The 20,967-nt window shown below is 40.3% G+C and overlaps 2 protein-coding genes across 2 annotated transcripts in view; one reads left to right on the plus strand and one right to left on the minus strand.

The window, feature by feature from the left end:
• The window catches only part of LOC140937349 (putative amidohydrolase YtcJ), a 9,197-nt gene extending 3,448 nt beyond the window's left edge, over positions 1 to 5,749 (plus strand). Inside the window, exon 2 of the mRNA XM_073386903.1 lies at positions 4,553 to 5,749. Within this exon, the coding sequence (XP_073243004.1) occupies positions 4,553 to 5,557 (1,005 nt within the window). The 3' untranslated portion in view covers positions 5,558 to 5,749. The remainder of the gene's footprint in view (positions 1 to 4,552) is intronic.
• The window catches only part of LOC140936571 (uncharacterized), a 41,739-nt gene that overhangs the window by 11,687 nt on the left and 9,085 nt on the right, over positions 1 to 20,967 (minus strand). The window contains exons 9-13 of the mRNA XM_073386076.1: positions 19,920 to 20,009; positions 14,613 to 14,678; positions 11,941 to 12,029; positions 10,476 to 10,534; positions 9,110 to 9,201 (exon numbers count right to left, since the gene is read on the minus strand). Of these exons, the coding sequence (XP_073242177.1) occupies positions 9,110 to 9,201; positions 10,476 to 10,534; positions 11,941 to 12,029; positions 14,613 to 14,678; positions 19,920 to 20,009 (396 nt within the window). The remainder of the gene's footprint in view (positions 1 to 9,109; positions 9,202 to 10,475; positions 10,535 to 11,940; positions 12,030 to 14,612; positions 14,679 to 19,919; positions 20,010 to 20,967) is intronic.

Raw genomic sequence — 20,967 nt, forward strand, 5'->3', positions numbered from 1 at the left:
CATATTTTGTGCGTCAGTTGATTGTCTTCCTCTAGTGTCACAATCCCTACGTTTTTCACCAGCCATACTAAACAGGGGCACCCAACGACGATTTCCTCCAAAATACATTGAAAACAGTTTTTAGGCTATCCAGAGTACTTTTAGATCCGTAGAAACGTATCCTAAGTGGCGCTATAAAATTCGCCTACGTGTTCGGTCATCCTAGGGGAACTTGAAACTTTTCGAAATTATAAGGACTTCAGTTTTATTTTCCCGAAAATTTTAGATGTAATTTAACGTATTACGAAAGTAAGAATTTTGCTGATTCTTCTTTCCATCACATTTTTAAATCCAAAAAGTTTAGGTTTCCTTTTTCCTACGAAAAGTAGCCCAACCTTGGGTGTGAAATGTGTAAAATTAAACTTCAGAAAATCGTGGGGAATTTATAAGATAAGCTTCAAAAATTGTACTTGAATGGAACGGTCATCTAGAAATTTTTAGCCGTCCCGCTCAAGTAAAAGAAAATTCTGGGCAAAATTTGCTTCTCCCAACAGATATTTTACAGAAAATAGTCGTTGGGTGCCCCTGACTAAATTTTTGATCCTTTTAAAAACTTTGGTCATTGTATTTACTATATAGACTGCCTTCATAAATGTCGTTGATTAACATGAAACTCTGAACAAATGCGATTTAAATCATGTATTAACAAGTATACACAAAAAGCTTGACTGAAACACTCCAGACTAGACACGTGAGATCAAGTGGTTTTATATTTTCACATATGATTTGTGCATTCTGTTTTCTGACAACTTAGTCAATTTGTGTGGGCTCTCACTTGTGAAATGCGCTCGTAGATTTAAACTAAAAGAGTTAGTTTTGACTTAGTGAACATTTTGACTGAGCGGGAAAATGTGTTCCATTTTAGTGAATTTTCCGCTAAATCTGAAAAACTCTATATCCGCCCCGTTCGCGTAATTTCTGTAGCAGTTATTATGGCTGTTGTTTAACGATGCATATTTCTTTTCGCCTTTGTTGTGCTTTAAAACAAGGGCACCTAACGACGGTTTCCTTCAAACTACGTTGAAAACATTTTTTAGGCTATCCAGAGCACTTTTAGATCTCTAGAAGAGCATTCTAAGCGGCACTAGAAAATTTTTATCTGTTCGGTCATCCTTTTCGAAATAACAAGGGCTTCAGTATTATTTTCCGAAAATTTGGTAATTTTGATTTTAATGTGCGGTATTGCGGTATCATCTACCCCTGCAGTATACGGTTTTTTATCTTTCTGGCTAAAGATATTCGGTAAAAGAAGATCCTTCACAGCATTGCAGTACCGCTCATTTAAGTTCTCCTGTCTAATGCACTGGTCAATATTTGGAAAACTTTACTAGACTTTTGTAAATGATTACACAATTTGTGACAGTTAATCTACAATGGAATTGTTGTTGCAACCATGCTAATGACCGGGTTGTTCGATCGTTGCACCGATAAATTCGAGGTCTTCTCACGTTTTCTCGCAATGCCTGAGGTAGATTTCTGGTGCATACATGCTTCAGATAAACAAACACGCGGGATGGATACAACTTTAAGTAAGCGTGACCGATCATAAATGCGGTATCGGTATTTCGTCTATTCTCGACACGGTATTTCGGTATTCCTCAATTTTTTTATTGAGTCTGTCTTCAGATTAAACTGTCTGGTTACATAAAGGCCCAAGCATTTTCAATTTCCGACTGTTCCTTTTTTTTTTTTTTCTACAAGATGAGTCCCAGGACTCCCCATAACTACTTGTAACAAAATCACAGGTCTTGAAATAAGAAATGTACTGTAAAAGTAAAGTCTTCCAAGACGCGAAGCGGAGTAGCAGTTTTGTACTGATCGATTTTTCTTGTGAACTAAAAGTAAAAAATGCAGGTCCCGTTTGTATTGCGATTTTACCACCCCGATAAAAAGGATAAAATCGGTCGTTTTATCCATTCCTTGGGTTCAAAAATGGCCTTAAAGCTGTTACCACTGGCAGTATTCACTCTTTTCGAAGTAAAGAAACGCTTCGGATCATGTATCCAAAGTATCCGGTTTTGGATATGATCCAAAGAATCCACCTCCGTTGTGGATCATCATTTGGATTTTAGTAAAGAAACGAACTATCCGTTTTTGGATTAAAAATCCGGATTTGGATTTTAGTAAAGAAACGCATCCTTAGTATATCCATGGAACTGACCTAATTTGACCTGTTACCATGCCCACCCGGGCATACCCCGGGGATCTGCATGTTTTTTCCTTGCGGTCTATTCCCCACCCCCGGGCACACAGAAGGAGACAATTCCCCACTCCCTATCTCCTGATCGACCTCAAATACGCTTTTTGAGGGTATATCAATACAATAGCAAAACGAGACGTTTTCTGAACTTTCTCTAGAGTTTATTGAGAGAATGTCAATAACACATTTGATAGAACGCTTTATAAGAACACTTGACCGAATCTCTGTTTACTATATATAGCCTTGTACCCAATTTCATCCATTTTTCTAAGTTGTATTAGTTTTAAACTAGACTGAAGAAATATTTCTTTGTTTCTTTTGCAAAAAAAGCATTCAAGTACGCACCATTCGCCGGCATATTCGCTTGAAATCCGTTAAAACATGACTCCAAATACAGACTTTCATTTTGATAATTACAATACTGAGATCTGTGAACGCTAAATATCATTATATTTTACCTCTTTGTTTATAAAATAAATCAAGGAGACTTACCTTTGATGTATTCCTGTGATTTTTGGTGTGAATTCATCGATTTAGTCGTTCTTTATGGCTGTACTGGTGTTATCCCGTGTAACAACTCCCTTCAAGTTTTACAGGGGTCACACAATAAAAAACGACTAAATCGATGAATTCGCACCAAAAAACACAGGAATACATCAAAGGTAAGTCTCCTTTATTTTTTACGAAAAGGTAGAGTATAATGATATTTAGCGTTCGCAGACCTCAGTATTTTCCGGGAGTATTTTATTCTCATACAACGTCTGACCCGTCGCCTGTAACGTGACAACGACTCTCTTATGAGAAAGTAAATTTACATCCCACCCTCGGAAAGTGAGCTTGGGACACCTGTGCTATACCAGGCAACTTTCTAATAGGGTTGGGGGGGGGATACTTCCTTATAAGAGGCTAATGGGGATGTGTCGGTGGATGGGGTCGCATTTTCACGCCTGGATTGACTAGAATGGGGTCGCACATTTTCGGATTTTGTGGGTAAGAAGATTCTATTCCGTAGGGATTCAAAATGGGAAGATTCTCGGTTAAAAAGTTCCGAAAGTTGTTGTTTATTATTAGGTATAAAGTAAAGTGTTCTTCATTCAATTTAAAAATGTTTCAATCCATTGGAAATAAGGTAGATGCAAAACTAAAATAGGAATCGCGAAAATTATATTTGCCCAAAAGTGACTAAGACGGGGTCTATAATTGGCCACAGAACAGACTATAATGGGGTAGGGGCTCCGAGCCGCCTACGGCAGATACACAGCAAATTAACCAAAAAATTAGCCAAAGTACCTCCCCCCTCCCCTCCCCAAGCTTTATAAACACACCCTTGTTGTGGATCACATTTGTTCGACTTTCTTTCTGCTGCGGCTGCTAATCTCATAAATTTTGAACAGGACTCGACTCCAGTTGATCACTTGTTTTCACGCGACAATAAATCACACATGGGGCACTGATAAAAGCAAAGCTGTGATTGGAGGAGTTAACGTACCGTAAACGTGCCGCGAACACCTTCAAGGAAATGAGAGCTGAAACAGGAATGTGGTTCGATTTCCAGCAAATATCAAGAAAGTTAATAATTAGCAGAGTGTTCAGTCAATCCGATTGATACGCCTAAGCCGTCCAGAGATCAATGTCGCCCTTTCAAATCTTAACTTCGATGTCAGAATACTCGCTCAGAGTCATAGAGTCCACAATACTGTTCATTTTGATCTAAAAAATTTTTTGCTTAAAAACATTTAAAGAAATTTTAAAAAACGTGACGTTTCGACGTTGTCGGACGTCGTTATCAAGTCAAAAGAAAATAGAATTTGAATGTTCTATAAATACAAGAGAAAAAAATAATACGTCATTAAAAAGAAAAGTAACATATCAAAATACTGTATGTTACTAGTTAAACAAAGAGTTTTTTAAAACATGTTCTAAATGTGTTAAAAAATTGCTTCTTTTTGAACTGTTGATCTTGTTACTTTTTTTGTCTGGGTGGGAAGAGGGGTGGCATTTCCTTGCATGGCCTAAGCAGGTATGTGCCGCTGAACCGGGTATGGTTTTACGAGTCTAGAGTCTTAAACAGGGGATACGATTACACTATTTAGTGTCTTGAACAGAGTGTCCTTTTTTGACATGAAGCCTTAAACATGGACGAAAACGTTTACATTTTTACGCCGGTGCATGATCTACATGTGTAGAACCAACAATTTTTCTCCAAAAAATGCAAATGTGCAAATCCCCCGGGGGGGGGGGGGTCCCCTAAGACGGCCGCTGATACCGTAAGTGCAAAGTTAAATGATTTGTCTGTTTATTTGGGTTATGCAGATTGTTCACCAGAACGGGCTCACCGCCGTTGCTGATCTAGAGTTTCCTTTGATAAATGAAGAACTGGAGCAACAAAAGGCCGAGGAGATTCTGAAGAACAAGGAGATCTCACATTTCTCTACCTACTTGGTTCCCAGTGCTCGAAATTACTCTAAGATGTATGGCGGAGACAACCAGAAGGCTATAGAGCACATCCAAGATCTCGCAAAGACATTAAGTGACGATCAAGTGGTTCTCTACAACAACCATGCCAAATGTCTTTGTGACGGAGCGTTCTATTCACAGCTGATGCAGATGAAAGACGGATACATAGACGGACACGATGGTCAGTGGATCATGCAGCCAGAAGAACTGGAGGAAACCATGCGGGTTTACTGGAGAAATGGCTTTCAGATCCATGTACACACCAATGGAGACCTTGGCATGCAGAAGCTGCTGGAGGTCGTGGAAACCCTCAACAAGGAGTCCCCGAGAGAAAACCATCGAGTCACAGTCGAGCATGCTGGTTACTTTACTGAAGACCAAGCTGATAAAATCGCTCAGTTGGGCTTATTGGTGTCTGCAGCCCCTTACTACTTCTACACACTGGCTGACAAGTACAGCGAAGATGGTCTCGGAACTGCAAGAGCTCAAGCGATGGTTCCAATGAAATGGCTCTTTGACAGGGGCGTGGTTACAGCCTTCCACTCCGACTTCACCATGGCACCGTCGGCGCCTCTCCTGCTGGCCTGGAGTGCCATCACCCGCGTTACAGCAGACGGGAACACGTACAGAGAAGATCTCAGGGTGACACCCTATCAAGGCATGCTGGCCATCACCAAGAATGCCGCCATAATCTTGGGCACTGACGACATCATGGGCACCATTGAAGGAGGAAAACTCGCCAATTTTACAATCCTGGACCAGAACCCACTAGCGGTGGAGCCGATTGACATCAAAGATATCAAAATCTATGCTTCAGTTTACAAAGGGAAAATGTACATGACAAGCAAGACAAGAGTCTAATGCCTGATTCTGATTGATTTCAACAACGATCTATCCAATCTTTGGCAAGAACATTACAGTTGATTTCCATTTGATTTTGCCGCACTTAGACAAACTTTTAAAAGGTACAGGTTTAGGTTGTCAGTAGTATACATGCACAACAGTTCCATTGTATGCGTTGATTGAATCAATAAACAGCTTTAAAAATGAAAATGCAACACGATTTGCATCTGTCCCCAGTCTCACTCTCCGTTTTCATCCTCGCTCCAGACAGTTCAGATCATTATATGTTTCTGGGAAACTGCCCACCTACCCCTCCCCTAGGCCAACATTAACACTTACTTCTCCTTTAGGGCAAAATGTTAGCTTAGGGGAGGGGTAGGTGGGCACTTTCGCAGAAACGTATATTGATCCATATGGGCTGTTTTTTCCACTCTAGATTTCCTTCGTTTCAACATCAAATGTTTCCAGGCAGTGATCACACAAAATGAACTAAAGGCCCGAGCCTGGGTTCTTCGAAAGAAGGTTACGGCGACGGCGTTACAGAACTGACTTTCACAATGCTAGTAAATCAGAAATATATATATATATATATATATATATATATTTTATGCAGCAGTTTCTGAAATTATCATATTCATATTATATGTGCTGAATGTTTTTGCATATAGACTCCAAAGCATTTCAAGCAAAAACACAGGAAACCATGGCTATTTGGAGAGCAAATATAAGTCACTAGTTATTTCTTATTCACCTTTTTCATTTTGCAGCGTGTGACTGTGAGTTCAATATTTCTAATCCTCTGTGGGGAAATACCCTTTTTCTCCAGAGTGGACTGGACCTACACATAATACACGCGGAAATAATCATTTGTCTAACTGCCGTATTGCCTTAACAGTTATGGATCATTTGGGAGGGTTGATCAAACACTTAATATCTTTGATTTCATGGGTGACAAATAACTCCTTAACTTTGGCGCAAAACGTCGGGAAATTATTAGAATTTGGACAAAACGCGGGTGAAATTATTCTCTATTGTAATTTCACTCGTCACCATTTGATTACACATACACATCCAGTCAACTAAAATTTTCTCCTCCTTTTCTAGGATACGAAACCTTTGATAACGGACGTTTCAGCGAATGCTGGGGGAAAATCGGGGTAAATTGATAGAATGGTATACTAACACGGTTTTTAGCTGTATAGTGTGGACGAAAGGGCGAATACCAGATAAGGAAGAGATATTAGTAGTTCTGACTATCAATTTTATCTTCGTGATTGTAGAGATCGATAACCGTGTTCGATAGTCCACCATCAATATTTCATATGTTCAGAATAGACGAAGCGTAGGGAAAGTACGAAATAAACACCTGATACTTTTAAAAATATTAACCATTCCGCAGTTTGTCCGATTTACCTTTACCTTGAACTTTGCTATTACAAGACTTAACTTTAAATTATTCTACAATTTAAAAAAGGATCAAAATACAATCAAAAATATGTTAAGGCATGTGACATTGAGCGCACTCACTATCATAGATAATCATGATAAATAAGAATGAAAGCTAAATTAAAAAATACACTCACAGAAAATTTGTGTTAAACATATTATCATAAAACGAAATGAGATTCCTACGAAAAATTGACAAGGAGGAAAAGTCCCTGATTTTGAGAGGTAAATCGTTCCACAAGCGACAAATACGGATAAAAAAAGAATTCTCAAAAGTTTCAGTCCAACTAAAAGGGACATCTAGCGTCAGATGGTCAACGTTTCTCAGCGGTTTGATACAAGTGCGAAACGACACATAATCCATAATATTTAAATTACACATATCCATTTAACGCTTAAAAAAGAATACGCGATCATTAATTTCTCTACGACACTGTAATGGTAATAAATTTAATTTACTAAGGCGCTCGCGCTCAGAGTAATCCTTACCAAGAATGAATCTCGTGGCCCTGCGTTACACCTGTCTTAAGTTTGTATTGTTTCTTTTAGTATGCAGGGACCATACCACGCTAGGGTATTCAAGGCGCGATCGAACCCAAGTTATGTGAAGTAATTTCTTAGTTCTAACATCAGTTATTTCCTTACATGTACGATAAAGTAGGTTAAGCATCTTTTGAGCTTTGGAGCTGATAAAATCAACGAGCTTATTCCAACTTAAATCGTAACTTAACAAAATCCATAAGTCTTTCTCAAAAGAAACACGGTCTAACTTAATTCCCCCAAGGAAATAATCCCTATCAGCTGCGGATCTAACACGTGCCACCCTCAAAACCTTAACAATTTTTAACATTGAACTCCATTCCCCAAGTAACAATAAGTCATTTAAGCCATACAGTAATTTATCACAATCGTCCTGCCCAAAGATTAAACGAAAGCACTTAGCATCATCCGCAAAGAGAGGTAACGATGTTTCACGTCAGATTAATTTAGGCATGTCATTAATAAAGATTGAGAAGAGGAAAGGTCCCAGAATTGACTTTTGAGGGACCTCAGATTTAACCAGGAGAAAATCGGAAGACTCATTATCTATCACAGTCCTATGTCTTCTGCCAGGTGTTAAGTACGATCTGAACCACCAAAACAAAGAACATTTAACACCAAGGTATTCTACTTTAAATAATAGTTTTACATGGGACACTCGATAGAAAGCCTTGAAGAAATCTAACTAAATAACTCATTTCAAAAGCTTTGGCCAATTATTGGACCACTTGGGATAATTCTTGCTGTGACAAGGGTGGCGCAGTGGTCAGAGCACTCGCCTCCCACCAATGTGGCTCGGGTTCAAATCCCGGCGTTGAAGCCATATGTGGGTTGAGTTTGTTATTCGTTCTCTCCCTTGCTCCGAGAGGTTTTTCTCCGGGTACTCCGGTTTTCCCTCTCCTCAAAAACCAACACTTTCAAATTCCAATTCGATCTGGGACGCACGGACACGTTTAAACGAGTTCATATGAACTCCTAAGTGCTTCGTGGGTAAACAAATTACAAAATTACAATTACAATAATTGTGTCACGGTAGACTTTACCTGGCAAAAAACCATGCAGCCAATAGGTAAGTCGGGGAGAAAATTACACATGAAAAGAAAGTCCCTGTTACGAATAACATTTCACAACTGACGTTTGTTTTCCACGGGAATTTGATCTTGTGATCTCTCACAATGATAACTGAACAAAAACTTCGACTAAGTAGTAACTTATGTAAGGATATCCAGCAGATAACCTGTGTGTTTTAGAATGCGCGAAAAATTTGGTCCTAAAAAGCATGGAAAATGGCTATCAATAAGACGTTCTTGGCAAGAGGAGAGAAAAAGCTTTCGCGCAGAGCGTGCGCGAACGAGCTGCCCCATTCTTCCCGCGGTCTCGCACACATTCAGTTTACGCGCTCGAAACCAAAACCGCCAGCTACCCAGGCTTATCAATTGATTAAACAGACTGACAAAAAAACATACTTTAGCAATTTTTTTCCACCATTTTTATTTTGATGTGTTTTGCCGAGGTCGGGTATTAAACGCAAGCTTAAAAGGGCAAGTTATAAATCAAGGGGTATGGCAAATTATGAACATTTACCTGGGTGGCGTTGTCCTTAAAAACTGAAAGAAAACGTTTCAAACTTCCCTCAGAAGCTGTGTCCTTCAGTTCTGTGTAAGCAGTGAGAGTTTCTGTTCAAAAGAATTGATATAATATTTGTTAGAATCTAGTAACAACTTGGGAGGGAACTTGAAAACGTTTAGTTGTATGTTTGCTTATCAGCCTTAGCTACGAAAAAAACAAGAAAAAAAAAAACATTATATACACGCAAAAAAAAACAAGAACAAAAACACAGGTCTAATTAGCAAAAAGCAACTTTGCACGTGCAGCACACTTTTTTTGTACATTTCTTTGCCGTTGTTTTGCAGGACTACGACGTGAAAATTCCAGAAACTTCCTGGTTACACCTATTGTGGAGGAAATGTCATGTGTGTTCCTGTTCGCTTTTATTCTTCACTGCCGCTTATTCTCACCTTCCTGGCCGTTAGCATTTCTCATTTTCTCACCGCCGCTTTAAAATTTTCATGTTTTTCTTCCAACGAAACTGGTCACCTTCGCTTTTTATCTCTCTCTCTCTCTAGCTCTTTCTCTATTACTCAATGTAGAAATTCAAATCTAGTGGAAGGAAAGACTCGGCTTTGTTGTTGTTTAATTCTTCTTTTTTTTGCTTGAAATGCAAATTTTCTTACCCATGGTGCTCCGGTGCGCGCGCTTCTCGCGCGCGAGAGCTCCGCTATAAGCATGCAAAACGTGTGCGAGCATGCTGGTAGCCACATAAAGTAGGACACAGGGCCATGGTTGGTTTTCACGTTACGTTTTTTCGGACTGATTGTTAAGAGAATATGCTGCGAACAAAATTTCCTATCCTCGTGCTTTCGTGTTCTCATTAGACTTTGCGTTGACTTTGAAACATCTGCCTACACAAATTGCTTACACTAGCTAGGAGCAAGAGAATCTGAAGACACTTTATTTCATTCAGTAGAGAGTGCACGTCCCTGCCCAGCTGATAGACCTATTCGGCTAACTCAATGTTGCACCCAATTTATTTGGGAATAAAACGTTTTGTTTAAGGAATTTCCATATCATTTAAATGTGAATGCCACATTATTATGCAAATACAGTACAAAGAATCTTATCACCGGGAGATTTGAATTGGGTACAACATTGAATTAGCCGAATAGGTCTATCAGAGGAAAAGCCCTAGCATAGTCTATCCTAATACGCTGAGAGTTCAGTTTCACGATATTTTTTCGGCTTCATCACTAGAACAGAGAGGTGGCCTCGATATGAACTAAAAATCGTAACATCTTTTCGTCTTTCTCGGTTATCTTTGGTATTCCGCCAATAAATGAGAACGTCAGAAACAACTTCGGAATGTCGCTACAGATAATGTTTTTTTACAAACCTTCTAATGGCTTGCAAAGAGTTTCTATCAAGTTTCCTTCAAATACTCCATAGGCCTCGCTGTTAATTAAGAAAACATGTTTGGTGAGGTAAAGATATTGAGTGCAAGAATAAGAAGAACATTTATTCTCACGACCCGTTTGCTTGTCAGCCATTTTCACGATGACGGCATTTGACTACAACTACCAGAATTCATTTCGTTTTTGCTTCCTAATTTAAACAACAATAAAATAAGAAAACTACAAACTGAAGGATTCTGGTAGTTGTGGTAAAATGACGCCATCGTGGAAGTATACTGTGAGTCTGTAAGAAGAATTAATATCAATTGATCAGTGATCACAAGCATTCAGTTTTAACTTCAAAACTATATACTCCGAAAGATTGATTTGATTCTCATTACCGTCTGATTACACATGTAAGGAGAAATGAGAAATTCATCAGTTAACAACTGACGATGGGGAGGAATGTTCATTTGTTTCTTGCACAAATAAAATCTCAACAAAATGAACCGTAAATTCAACCTCGTTCCCAGCCCAGGCTTCTCCAATTTCTAAGAAAATGCCTGGCGGCCCGGTTGACGACGAGGAAGCTTGAACTACAAGCCCCTGGAATGTGAGGCCCAGTTTAGAATAAATCAATACAAAAGACCTGAAGAAGATAGTCTCCTTCGCAGCTGTTTCTGTCACGCATTGAGCGTTTCGTGACAAGTCAAAAACGCATGGTCAAGCTTTGTTACTTAAGCACTGAAACTACCGTATTTGATCGAATAATAGCCTTCCCTCGAATAATCGCCCCCCTTTGACGGAAATGTTTCAAATAATCGCCTCCCTCGAATAATCGCTCTCCTTCCCACCACTATAGGTAACTCGCTATCGATACACATAGCGGGAAATCTGGAGGATGAGGCTAAAGAGGAGTCTGATCCAGCAAAACTGATCAGTGACGACGCCGAGGATATTGACAATGAAAATTAATCAAGGAACCAAATTGGGAAGACTTGAAAAGCCCATGTTCAGTTTCTTTGAAGTGATTATTATTTTTATTTAATGGGTAGAACAAAATATTTAGGGCACGACTTTCAGTGAACAATATCTGAAATAATCGCCTCCCTCAAATAATCACCTTCCCTCGAATAATCGTCCCCTTTCGGTGCGAAAAAAGAAATAAGTGCCCCGGATATTATTCGAGGAAATAGGGTATTTGCTGTTGTCTGTTATAACGGATGGCAAGGATAGGCATAGATCAGAAACTTGAAAAATATCTTAAATTCTAGGCCTGGCAAAAATCACCAAAAAAAAGTTGTATAGTTAATGCTCCCTGATGAATTTTTTTTGGCATCTTGTTGATAACTCCACAAGAGTATTTTGTGTATAGGTAAAGGTATAAAGTAATGCCTTCAGCAAAGACCTGACCTAAACCAGAAATATGCTCGTGACAATGCAACGAAATATAGTAAAAACACTTGCCTTACAGCAGACAACAGAGACTCGACATAGTCATTTTGACATTCATAAACCTGCTGATGAAATGAGAGCTCCTCTTTGAGAATTTTGATCTAAAGGAAAGAAAATTACAGCAACAACACGTCACCAATAGGAACCTTTACTGTCCTGAAATCAATTATTGTATTATGTTCTCGGGACTGGGGAGTGAGAAACTCTAAGGGTCGGTTATTTAAACGTAATCTGCTGAAGTTAGACCGCGGTTTAGTCAATCTTTGGTCCCTCAAGATCTCTTCCTTAGCGGGTCATTTTAAGACGACAAATGCGTTTCTGGTCTACGCTATATGGTTTCATGAAACTGTTCACGATAAATGGTGTTTACATAAAAGTGTTCAGCAAACTGATAATGGCTTAAAACGCGGTTTTTTTAAACACTGGCTAAACTTCGTTTTTTTTCGTACAATACTACTCACAATACTAATCTAATAGTAATACTAAGATTGCCTTCAATTGACCGTACTCCGGTCAATTGAAGTACTTACTTTGTTACCATTCTTTGTAGACGGTCTCAATCAGGTTAACCGTCTGCCGTCAAACGGCCTAAAATTTAACCGTCAACCGACAATCAAAAAAGGTCTTTTTTTACCGTCAAAAAGAGTAAAATTAACCGTCAAAACGTTTCAAAGTATTTCAAATCTCACTGCTGATCTTCACGGACTTCTTGCTCCTGAAGAATCTCTTAACAGGAAAAACCATTTCCCATGTTCTCAAAAACACTCTCTCTAGACATTGCAAGCCCTTACAACTTGCCTATATCTGAAAACATTTCGAGATTTTATATCTGAAAGGCCGAGGCAGCCTCCAAAACCTAACTGTAAACTTTAATTTTGTTTATTTATACAGAAGGTTAATGTTTAATTTAACACGTGAACTAAATTTCTACTAAGGGGCTGTTTACATGGAGGGAGGAAGATCCTAGTACCAGGAAGATCCGTTGGGTTTACATGCAGAAATTTCGGCACGTGAGTTGTCCAAGTAGAGAAGGTTAGGGAAAGAATTAAAAATGGCGGACGACAAAATCAAAAATGCAATCTGGCTCCTTCTGCTTTTTTTACTGGCGTAAATCACTACCTTTCAGCTGAATTAACACAATAATCTGCTCGTGGATTACTCCAAACGAAATGGTCGGCCTTTATTGCCTTAATTGGCCACTGAACGACCCGCCGACATTTTTGCCGCGTTTGTCCCTAGTACTAGGATCTTCCTAGCGAAGATGGTGCTAGGATCTTCCTAACTCTCAGCTAGGAAGATCCTAGTACTAGGAAGATCCTAGCGTTAGGGACAAGTACAAAACCCTTTGCATGTAAAATGAATACAGAAAACATATGGCCCTAGGATGATCCGCCCTCTAGGATCTTCCTGGTACTAGGATCTTCCTCCCTCCATGTAAACAGCCCCTAAATAACCGTCAACCGTCAAAGCTACCACCCCATTGAAGCCCTCTTTTTACCCGGATGTTTGGATCGCGGGAATGCTATATGCAGTATTTCAACCTGGGGTCATTTTAATAATACTTATTTTATTAGTATAGGTAACAGCATGATTTGTTAGTAGTGATATTTGGCATAAATACCAGGAGTGATATTTCAAAATTGTTGTACGTAATTTCACTCGCCTAACGGCTCGTGAAATTTAAAACATATTTGAAACATTACGAGTGGTATTTATGCCAAATATCACGTACAAATCGTGCTATTATTTGTTTATACTACTGCCCACAAAAAGGTTGCTTTGTAATTATCACATGTAGGTATTTAAAATTAAGCTGAAATACCACTGCTCTAAGCCAATCAAATTGCAGAAATTTCTCATGTAGTAGTTCAAGTTATTTTAATAATACATTTTAATAATACTTAAGTGTAATTTAAGAGTCAGTGTAGTTATTGTTTTCATAGTCTTCGATGTAATTAAAGGCTTAACAAGGGATTTTTATACTATTCTAGTCAGAGAAAACAGCCGACATTTCGCGACGCCACCGTCGGTTCTCCCGGGAAGTGACGTCTGAGGAACAAGCGCAGAAATTCCATAGTAATGACGTATCAGTATCAAGGTCTGGGTAGTGCATCTGGTCCCAGTTCTTTAAAAGCGGTAAAGTGCTATCCACTGAATAAATAGCTATCCGCTGGGTAGGTATTAGGGAAACCAATTGCGTTATCCAGTGAGTGGTGATTTATCCTGTGGATAACGTTAATTATCAACCATTTTGATCAACTGCGGCTGATTAGTCGTCCCGCGTGGGAAATTTGCTTCAACCAATCAGAAGCACTATCTAGATCTGGGTAGTGACCCGTCATCAGTATGGAATTTCTGCGCTCGTTTCTCAGACGTCATTGAGCGGGGAAACCAGCGGTGGCGTCGCGAAATGTCGGCTGTTTTATCAGGTAATACTATTCCACATATATCACTCTATTGACTTAGTATAGCCTGGGATCAGGCTCCGCATTGGTGGAAAAAGGTGGAAAAAATCGGCGTGCGAAGAGAGCCGCCCGTCCCCACTCCCCAGACCACCGCTCGGCTTGCTTCGCTCGCCGATATATATTTTTCCTATTTCACCTCGTTTTTTGCCTTCTCCCCCACTGCGGAGCCTGGTCCCACGCTAGACTTAGTATAACATGGGGATTAAAATCAAGTTGTACCTCAAGAGACAACATGTGTTTCAAATAGCTCATGGTTTTCATTACAGCCTGCACAACTGATCTCACCTGGAAAAGTTGTTTATATTTAAGAACAGAAAAATAAGCAGAATCAGAATCATAATAAAACGAACACATTATTCTCACTTGTATGTACATGAAATACAGAAATATTTGAAATTAAAATTTATGTAATATACAACACTAACTGTCATATCCCATGAATCCTTATGCGCTTCGTACATGCGCAGTAGGTGCTTCTTCCCATGTGCTTACCGACCTGAAGTAAAATATTGTTGAGTCTCCGCGTTCGTTTATGCAATTTCCTGCTACATTACAAACTACAAATTCCTGGTACATTACAAACTGGCGACGAGGATGAAGACTTAAGGTGCCAGCGATGACTACACAGCAATTTGGCACTTTGGAACCGTTCGATGGAGCTGACTTTACGGATTACAGTGAGCGCTTGAATGCCTACTTCATCGCACATAACATCGGTCAAGTTGCAGCAGACGCCAGCGAAGCAGCTAAACGAGAGGCAGACAAGAAAAAGGTCGCCGTTACAATCTCCTTGATCGGTAAAACCGCTTACAGTACGCTCAAAGATCTCTGTCTTCCTGATTTACCCGCTGATAAAACTTACGATCAGCTTACACAAATTCTGAAAGACTACTACAAACCTAAGGTACTTGAAGTTGCCGAGACTTACCGCTTCCATCACACTGTACAAAGTGAAACTGAAAGCGTAGCGGAGTATGCAAACAAGCTAAAACGCTTAGCTGTCCACTGCAATTTTGGTCCTTACCTTACAAGAGCCCTCAGAGATCAATTTGTTGGGGGAGTGAGAAGTCAGACCACTAAAAAGAAACTACTTTCAGAAGACAGGACATTCGATCAAGCTCTCAAAGTCGCTCAGGCCGATGAACTGGCTGAGAAGGAATCTAAGTTACTCCAGGGCAACTCCGACACTTCCAGTGCTGGAATTCTGCCTGTAAATGCTGTTCACAAGAAATCTTTTTCTGCTCAAGAAAGCCAAAAGCAAACAGATCCTAAGTCAAAAATGGGAGGAAAGCAGTGTTTTCGGTGTGGCTCTCCACAACATTTGGCTGACAAGTGCAGTCATGTCGAATCTACATGTAATTACTGTGGGAAGCCTGGGCATTTGGCTAAGGCATGCTTCAAGAAAAAGAAAGAATTTGGTGGTAACAACACCACTCACCAAGTAATAGCTGCTCCAGCATCAGGAACATGTACCAAGGAGGAGCACGAGAATTCAGTCCCTTCCTGTACAGTTTATATGAAAAGTGTGAAATCTTCTGAAAATTCGTCATTTACACCGCCCTTATACAAACTTACCGTTACCATTGAAGACCAGGAAGTTCCTATGGAAGTTGATACAGGCAGTTCTGTGACATTGTTGAGTTCTGCTGATTTTATCAAAATCGGAGGACAAGTAACTACACTCAAAACCCCTACAGTGCTTTTGAAAAGCTATACGGGGGACATTATCCAGTGTCTAGGTGAGAAGGAAATGGATGTCAAAGTTGGAGACCAGGTGGGTACCCTGTTAATTCGTGTAGTTCAGGGACCATCACTACTGGGGCGGGACATGATGTCCAAGTTTACATTACCTTGGCAGAACATTTTTAGTACGATTTCAACTGCAGCTGAGGATATAGTTCAGCAGTACTCTGATTTGTTTGACACTAGTTCAGTGGGGAAACTTAAAGGAATCCAAGTGTCATTGCGAGTAAGTGATGAAAGCCCTGTGTTTACCAAAGCACGAGTAGTACCATTTGCAATTCGGTCTAAGTACGAAAAGGCCTTGGAGAAATTGGTGGCAGAGGATATCATTGAGAAAGTAGAGCATTCCGAGTGGGCATCACCTACAGTCCCTATTGTTAAAGCAAATGGGGACCTGAGAATTTGTGGGGACTACTCTGTCACCATCAACAAATTTTCAGTCTTAGAGCAATACCCCATACCCACTCTGGAGGAACTACTGAGTACATTATCGGGGGGAAAAAAATTCACTAAGATCGACCTTTCTCAAGCTTACCATCAACTAGAGCTTACGCCAGAAAGCAGGAAATACACCACAATTAACACTCATTTGGGCTTATACCAATACAAGCGCCTGACTTTTGGAGTGAGTAGTGCTGTGTCAATCTTCCAACGCACTATAGAAAATGTCCTTAAGGACCTTCCAGGTTGCTGTGTCCGTATTGATGACATCCTTATTTCCGGAGAATCAGATGAAGTCCATTTGGAAAACCTTCATCGTGTACTAACTCGATTACAGGACTGCGGTCTTAAGCTTAACCCTGATAAATTCTTTTTCATGCTGGATAAAGTAGAGTATCTTGGTACGACCATTTCTGCTGCGGGGATTTCACCGACTGCAGAGAAAGTGCAGGCAATAAAGGATGCAGCACCTCCAACAAATGTTTCTGAATTACAGTCGTTCCTTGGATCAGCCAATTTTCTACGTAAATTTGTGCCGGATTTTGCAAAGTTGGCTTCACCTTTGTACGGATTACTTCGCAAGGAGGTACCATGGAGTTGGTCAAAACTGGAACAGGACGCTTTTGATAACATCAAGGCTGCTCTGTGCTCTGATTCGGTTTTACGTCACTATGATCCTATGGCTGAATTAGTTCTTCAGTGTGATGCTTCTTCAGTGGGTGTGGGAGCTGCATTACTGCAACCTGGACCTGATGGTACATTACAACCTGTTGCCTATGCGTCGAGGATATTGAACAATGCAGAACAAAATTACTCCCAAATTGAACGTGAGTCATTAGCAATTGTTTTTGGCGTGACCAAATATCGCCAGTACCTGTTAGGTAGACACTTCAAACTTCTAACAGATCATAAACCTTTGATTACTTTACTTGGGGAACACAAGCCCGTACCCCTGTTGGCAGCAGCAAGGATCAAAAGATGGGCATTACTTTTAGCTGCTTATGACTATACAATTGAATTCATAAGCGGCAAAGACAATGTGTTTGCAGATTTTTTGTCTAGGAAGCCTATTGAATACAAGCAGTCGGCTGCAGAACAGGTAACTGTAAATGTGATGTTTATCGAAGAAGACCAGTTTTTAAATGCGTCCGTGGTTGCTATGGAAACCATGAGAGACCCTGTTCTTGGAAAGGTGTTACAGTTTACTCAGCAGGGTTGGCCCAATAATCTGGAACCAGTGTTCCAACCTTACTACAGCAAAAGGCTTGAACTCTCTCATGAAGATGGTATCCTCCTGTGGAACTCGCGAGTTGTTGTACCAGAGTCGTTACAGGCTCTCTTATTGGCCGATTTGCATGCAGAACACCTGGGTATGGTCAAAATGAAACAATTAGCTCGAAAGTACTTTTGGTGGCCTGGACTTGATAAGCAAATTGAGGAGACAGTTAAATTATGTCCTGCTTGTCAAGAATCTGCTAAATCGCCAGCATCCGCCCCAACTGCTTCCTGGTCCTGGCCAGGCGGACCATGGAAACGATTACATGTAGATTTTGCTGGGCCTTATCTTGGCAAGATGTTTTTGGTCGTGGTGGATGCTTATTCCAAATTTTTGGAGATAGTACCAATGACTCATGCCACCAGCACCAACACTATTACTGCTTTGAGACACATTTTTAGTTACTTTGGTTTACCAGAACATCTGGTAACGGACAATGGGACTCAGTTTACGAGTGATGAATTCCAGAAATTTCTAAGAGAGAACGACATCCTTCATACTCTCACTGCTCCAGGACATCCTGCTACAAATGGGTTAGCAGAACGCTATGTGGGTGAATTTAAGGATAAATTGGGCAAGATTGGAGATACAGGCGAGTCTGTGCAAACAAAATTAGACAGGTTTTTGTTGACTTACAGGGCTACACCCACCACGTTAGGGAAATCACCTTCAGAATTACTTATGAACAGACAGCCTAGAATTAGATTCAGTGCACTGAGAGCCAAAAGTTCTAAACAGGAAGTTAAGGTTTTTCAAGACAACCTTGATAACAAACCCCAATTTACACCAAACCAAGCAGTTTTTGTGCGTAATTTTGGCAAAGGAGCCAAATGGATTCCAGGAACCATTGTTGGAACAGTCAGTCCCCGGAATTTTGAGGTTCAGGTCGGAGACATTATCTGGAAACGACATCAAGAACAATTACGTCCACGATTCATACCTTCAACACTAGGGTCAGAGTTAGTTCGTGCGCCCCAGCTACCTGAGCAAACTGAAGGGTTGACCCCAGTAGTAAGGGAAAGGCCTGTTACAACACCAACCCTTTCACAGCCTAAAGAGGCTACACCTGTACTTGACACTCCAGCCTTAGATAGCATGGCTGATGCTTTTTCTTCACCGCAGGACTCATCTGTGCGAGATTCAGCACTTCAAGCATCAGCGCCTGAGCAACCAGAACGGAGATACCCTCTCAGAGAGCGTAAACCGCCTCAGAGGTTCTACTAGTCTTTAGTAAACTTAAGAGTTCGTGACTTTGGGACTTGTCCCTGCCAGTACATTACTTTGTATTATTATCAGGTTCAGTTTTTCTTTCCTTTGCTTTAAGAGGGGGCATTTGTCATATCCCATGAATCCTTATGCGCTTCGTACATGCGCAGTAGGTGCTTCTTCCCATGTGCTTACCGACCTGAAGTAAAATATTGTTGAGTCTCCGCGTTCGTTTATGCAATTTCCTGCTACATTACAAACTACAAATTCCTGGTACATTACACTAACAACTGTAGCATACGCTGACCAAAGGGATCGAAGCTCTGGGAAAGACATTGAAGCTTTCGCTTTCTCTCTTCCCCTCTTCTTTCGCTTTCTTGTTCCATTTTAATTCCTTTTGCTGAACATTTACCACCTGTTTTTTCGTTGGGAATTGTTTCGGAAAACCTTCTAGGATCGTAGGATTACATGGAAGTGCAGGTAGGTGGTGGAAAAGATTTCATAGGGCACATTATTCATAGGAATTTTCGGGTCTTTTAATGATTTTCGCGTTTTTTGCGGTCACCTTTACTGAATCGTGTTCATTCTGGTATGGTTTAAAAGATCTCTTCAGTCGGTTCAGGGAGGAGGGACAAAAGGTTTTCTTGACCGTTAAAACTGCGATGAAGTTATAAGCGCTTCAAGGGACGTAGATCCGCACATGCGGTTATGTGCGGTTTCGGGGCGAATGGGTTAATTGCTGATTCGAATAAAACGTTTTAGTTTTATCAATAGTGAAGACAGCGAATGCAGGAAGCTTTAATTAAAATGTTATTCGCAGCTTAAAATTGAATGTTCACACTTTCAGATGTCCTCGTTACCTCTTGCAGTTTTTTTCTGCTCAAATCTGGCATGTGTGACATAACATTTTCTTCTGTCAAGTCCTCGCGGATAACCTTCTTCAGAGGGGGCTGAAGGATATGAAAAACAAGTCAAGCACATTAAATATGACTCCACAGGATCTGGGGGGAAGCATTCCCTACAATTGCCTATACAGAGAGGCTTCGCCGAAAAGGATACCAATTTCAGGCTTCAGTCATATCAAAGGGTAGGAATTCTGGAATTCATGAGTTGAAGTATATGAAAGGATAGCGAAAACTATCCTTTAAGTGATTTACAGGTCCTTTGATTAAAATGTTTCAAATATACGCGTCTTATGGCTTAATCATTTGCATTCATTAAACCTGACAAGAAGGATCCTGTTTTAGGAATTTATTTTTATTAAGATGTAAGTGGGTAAGAGGATGGACCTTGTGGCACAGCCTCCCCTTATAAAACTTTGTTGCCAGCCCACCTAACATTGTGAGGCCTTCAATATCCTCCTGGGCCACAGGACTACCAGCGAGAAAAACAGGCCTGCATTTTAGATATTTTGAGAGCAAATCAAAACATTTAAAACATCTCCACACAGTAAATTTCCTTGCTTACTTTGATATCATTAATTATAAAATGCAATGGTAAAAATTACAGTGATTTTTTAGCCTTATTTTCCTCCTGGAGGGTAAGAAACCCATATTATTTTAACCCACTCTCAAAGTCAAACTCAATTCGCTGTATTTTTTATATCAAATCTTCTTAACTTTGAGCCTATGGATGAAATCCTACGATATGACCATTAAAATGAAACCTCTTCAGCAATACCTTCGCACGGTACATGCCTCGTACCCTCTTTAATAAGGAATAGGTAACTTTAGGTTCTAGACGTCTCTCTTTCGATGTGCGCGCAGCCTGTACCCTTCCCATGGTCCCTTGCGGTTCATCACCAGTCACTCGCGTTTCACGCTCGCCTCTGCCATGCGGAAAACGAAGCGCCTGAGGAGGAGGCTGGCATGGTACTGTTTTGTTTTGTATGAAATTCAAACTTTTGAG

The sequence above is a fragment of the Porites lutea genome, chromosome 5 (assembly GCF_958299795.1).
Source record: "Porites lutea chromosome 5, jaPorLute2.1, whole genome shotgun sequence".
Taxonomy (NCBI): domain Eukaryota; kingdom Metazoa; phylum Cnidaria; class Anthozoa; order Scleractinia; family Poritidae; genus Porites; species Porites lutea.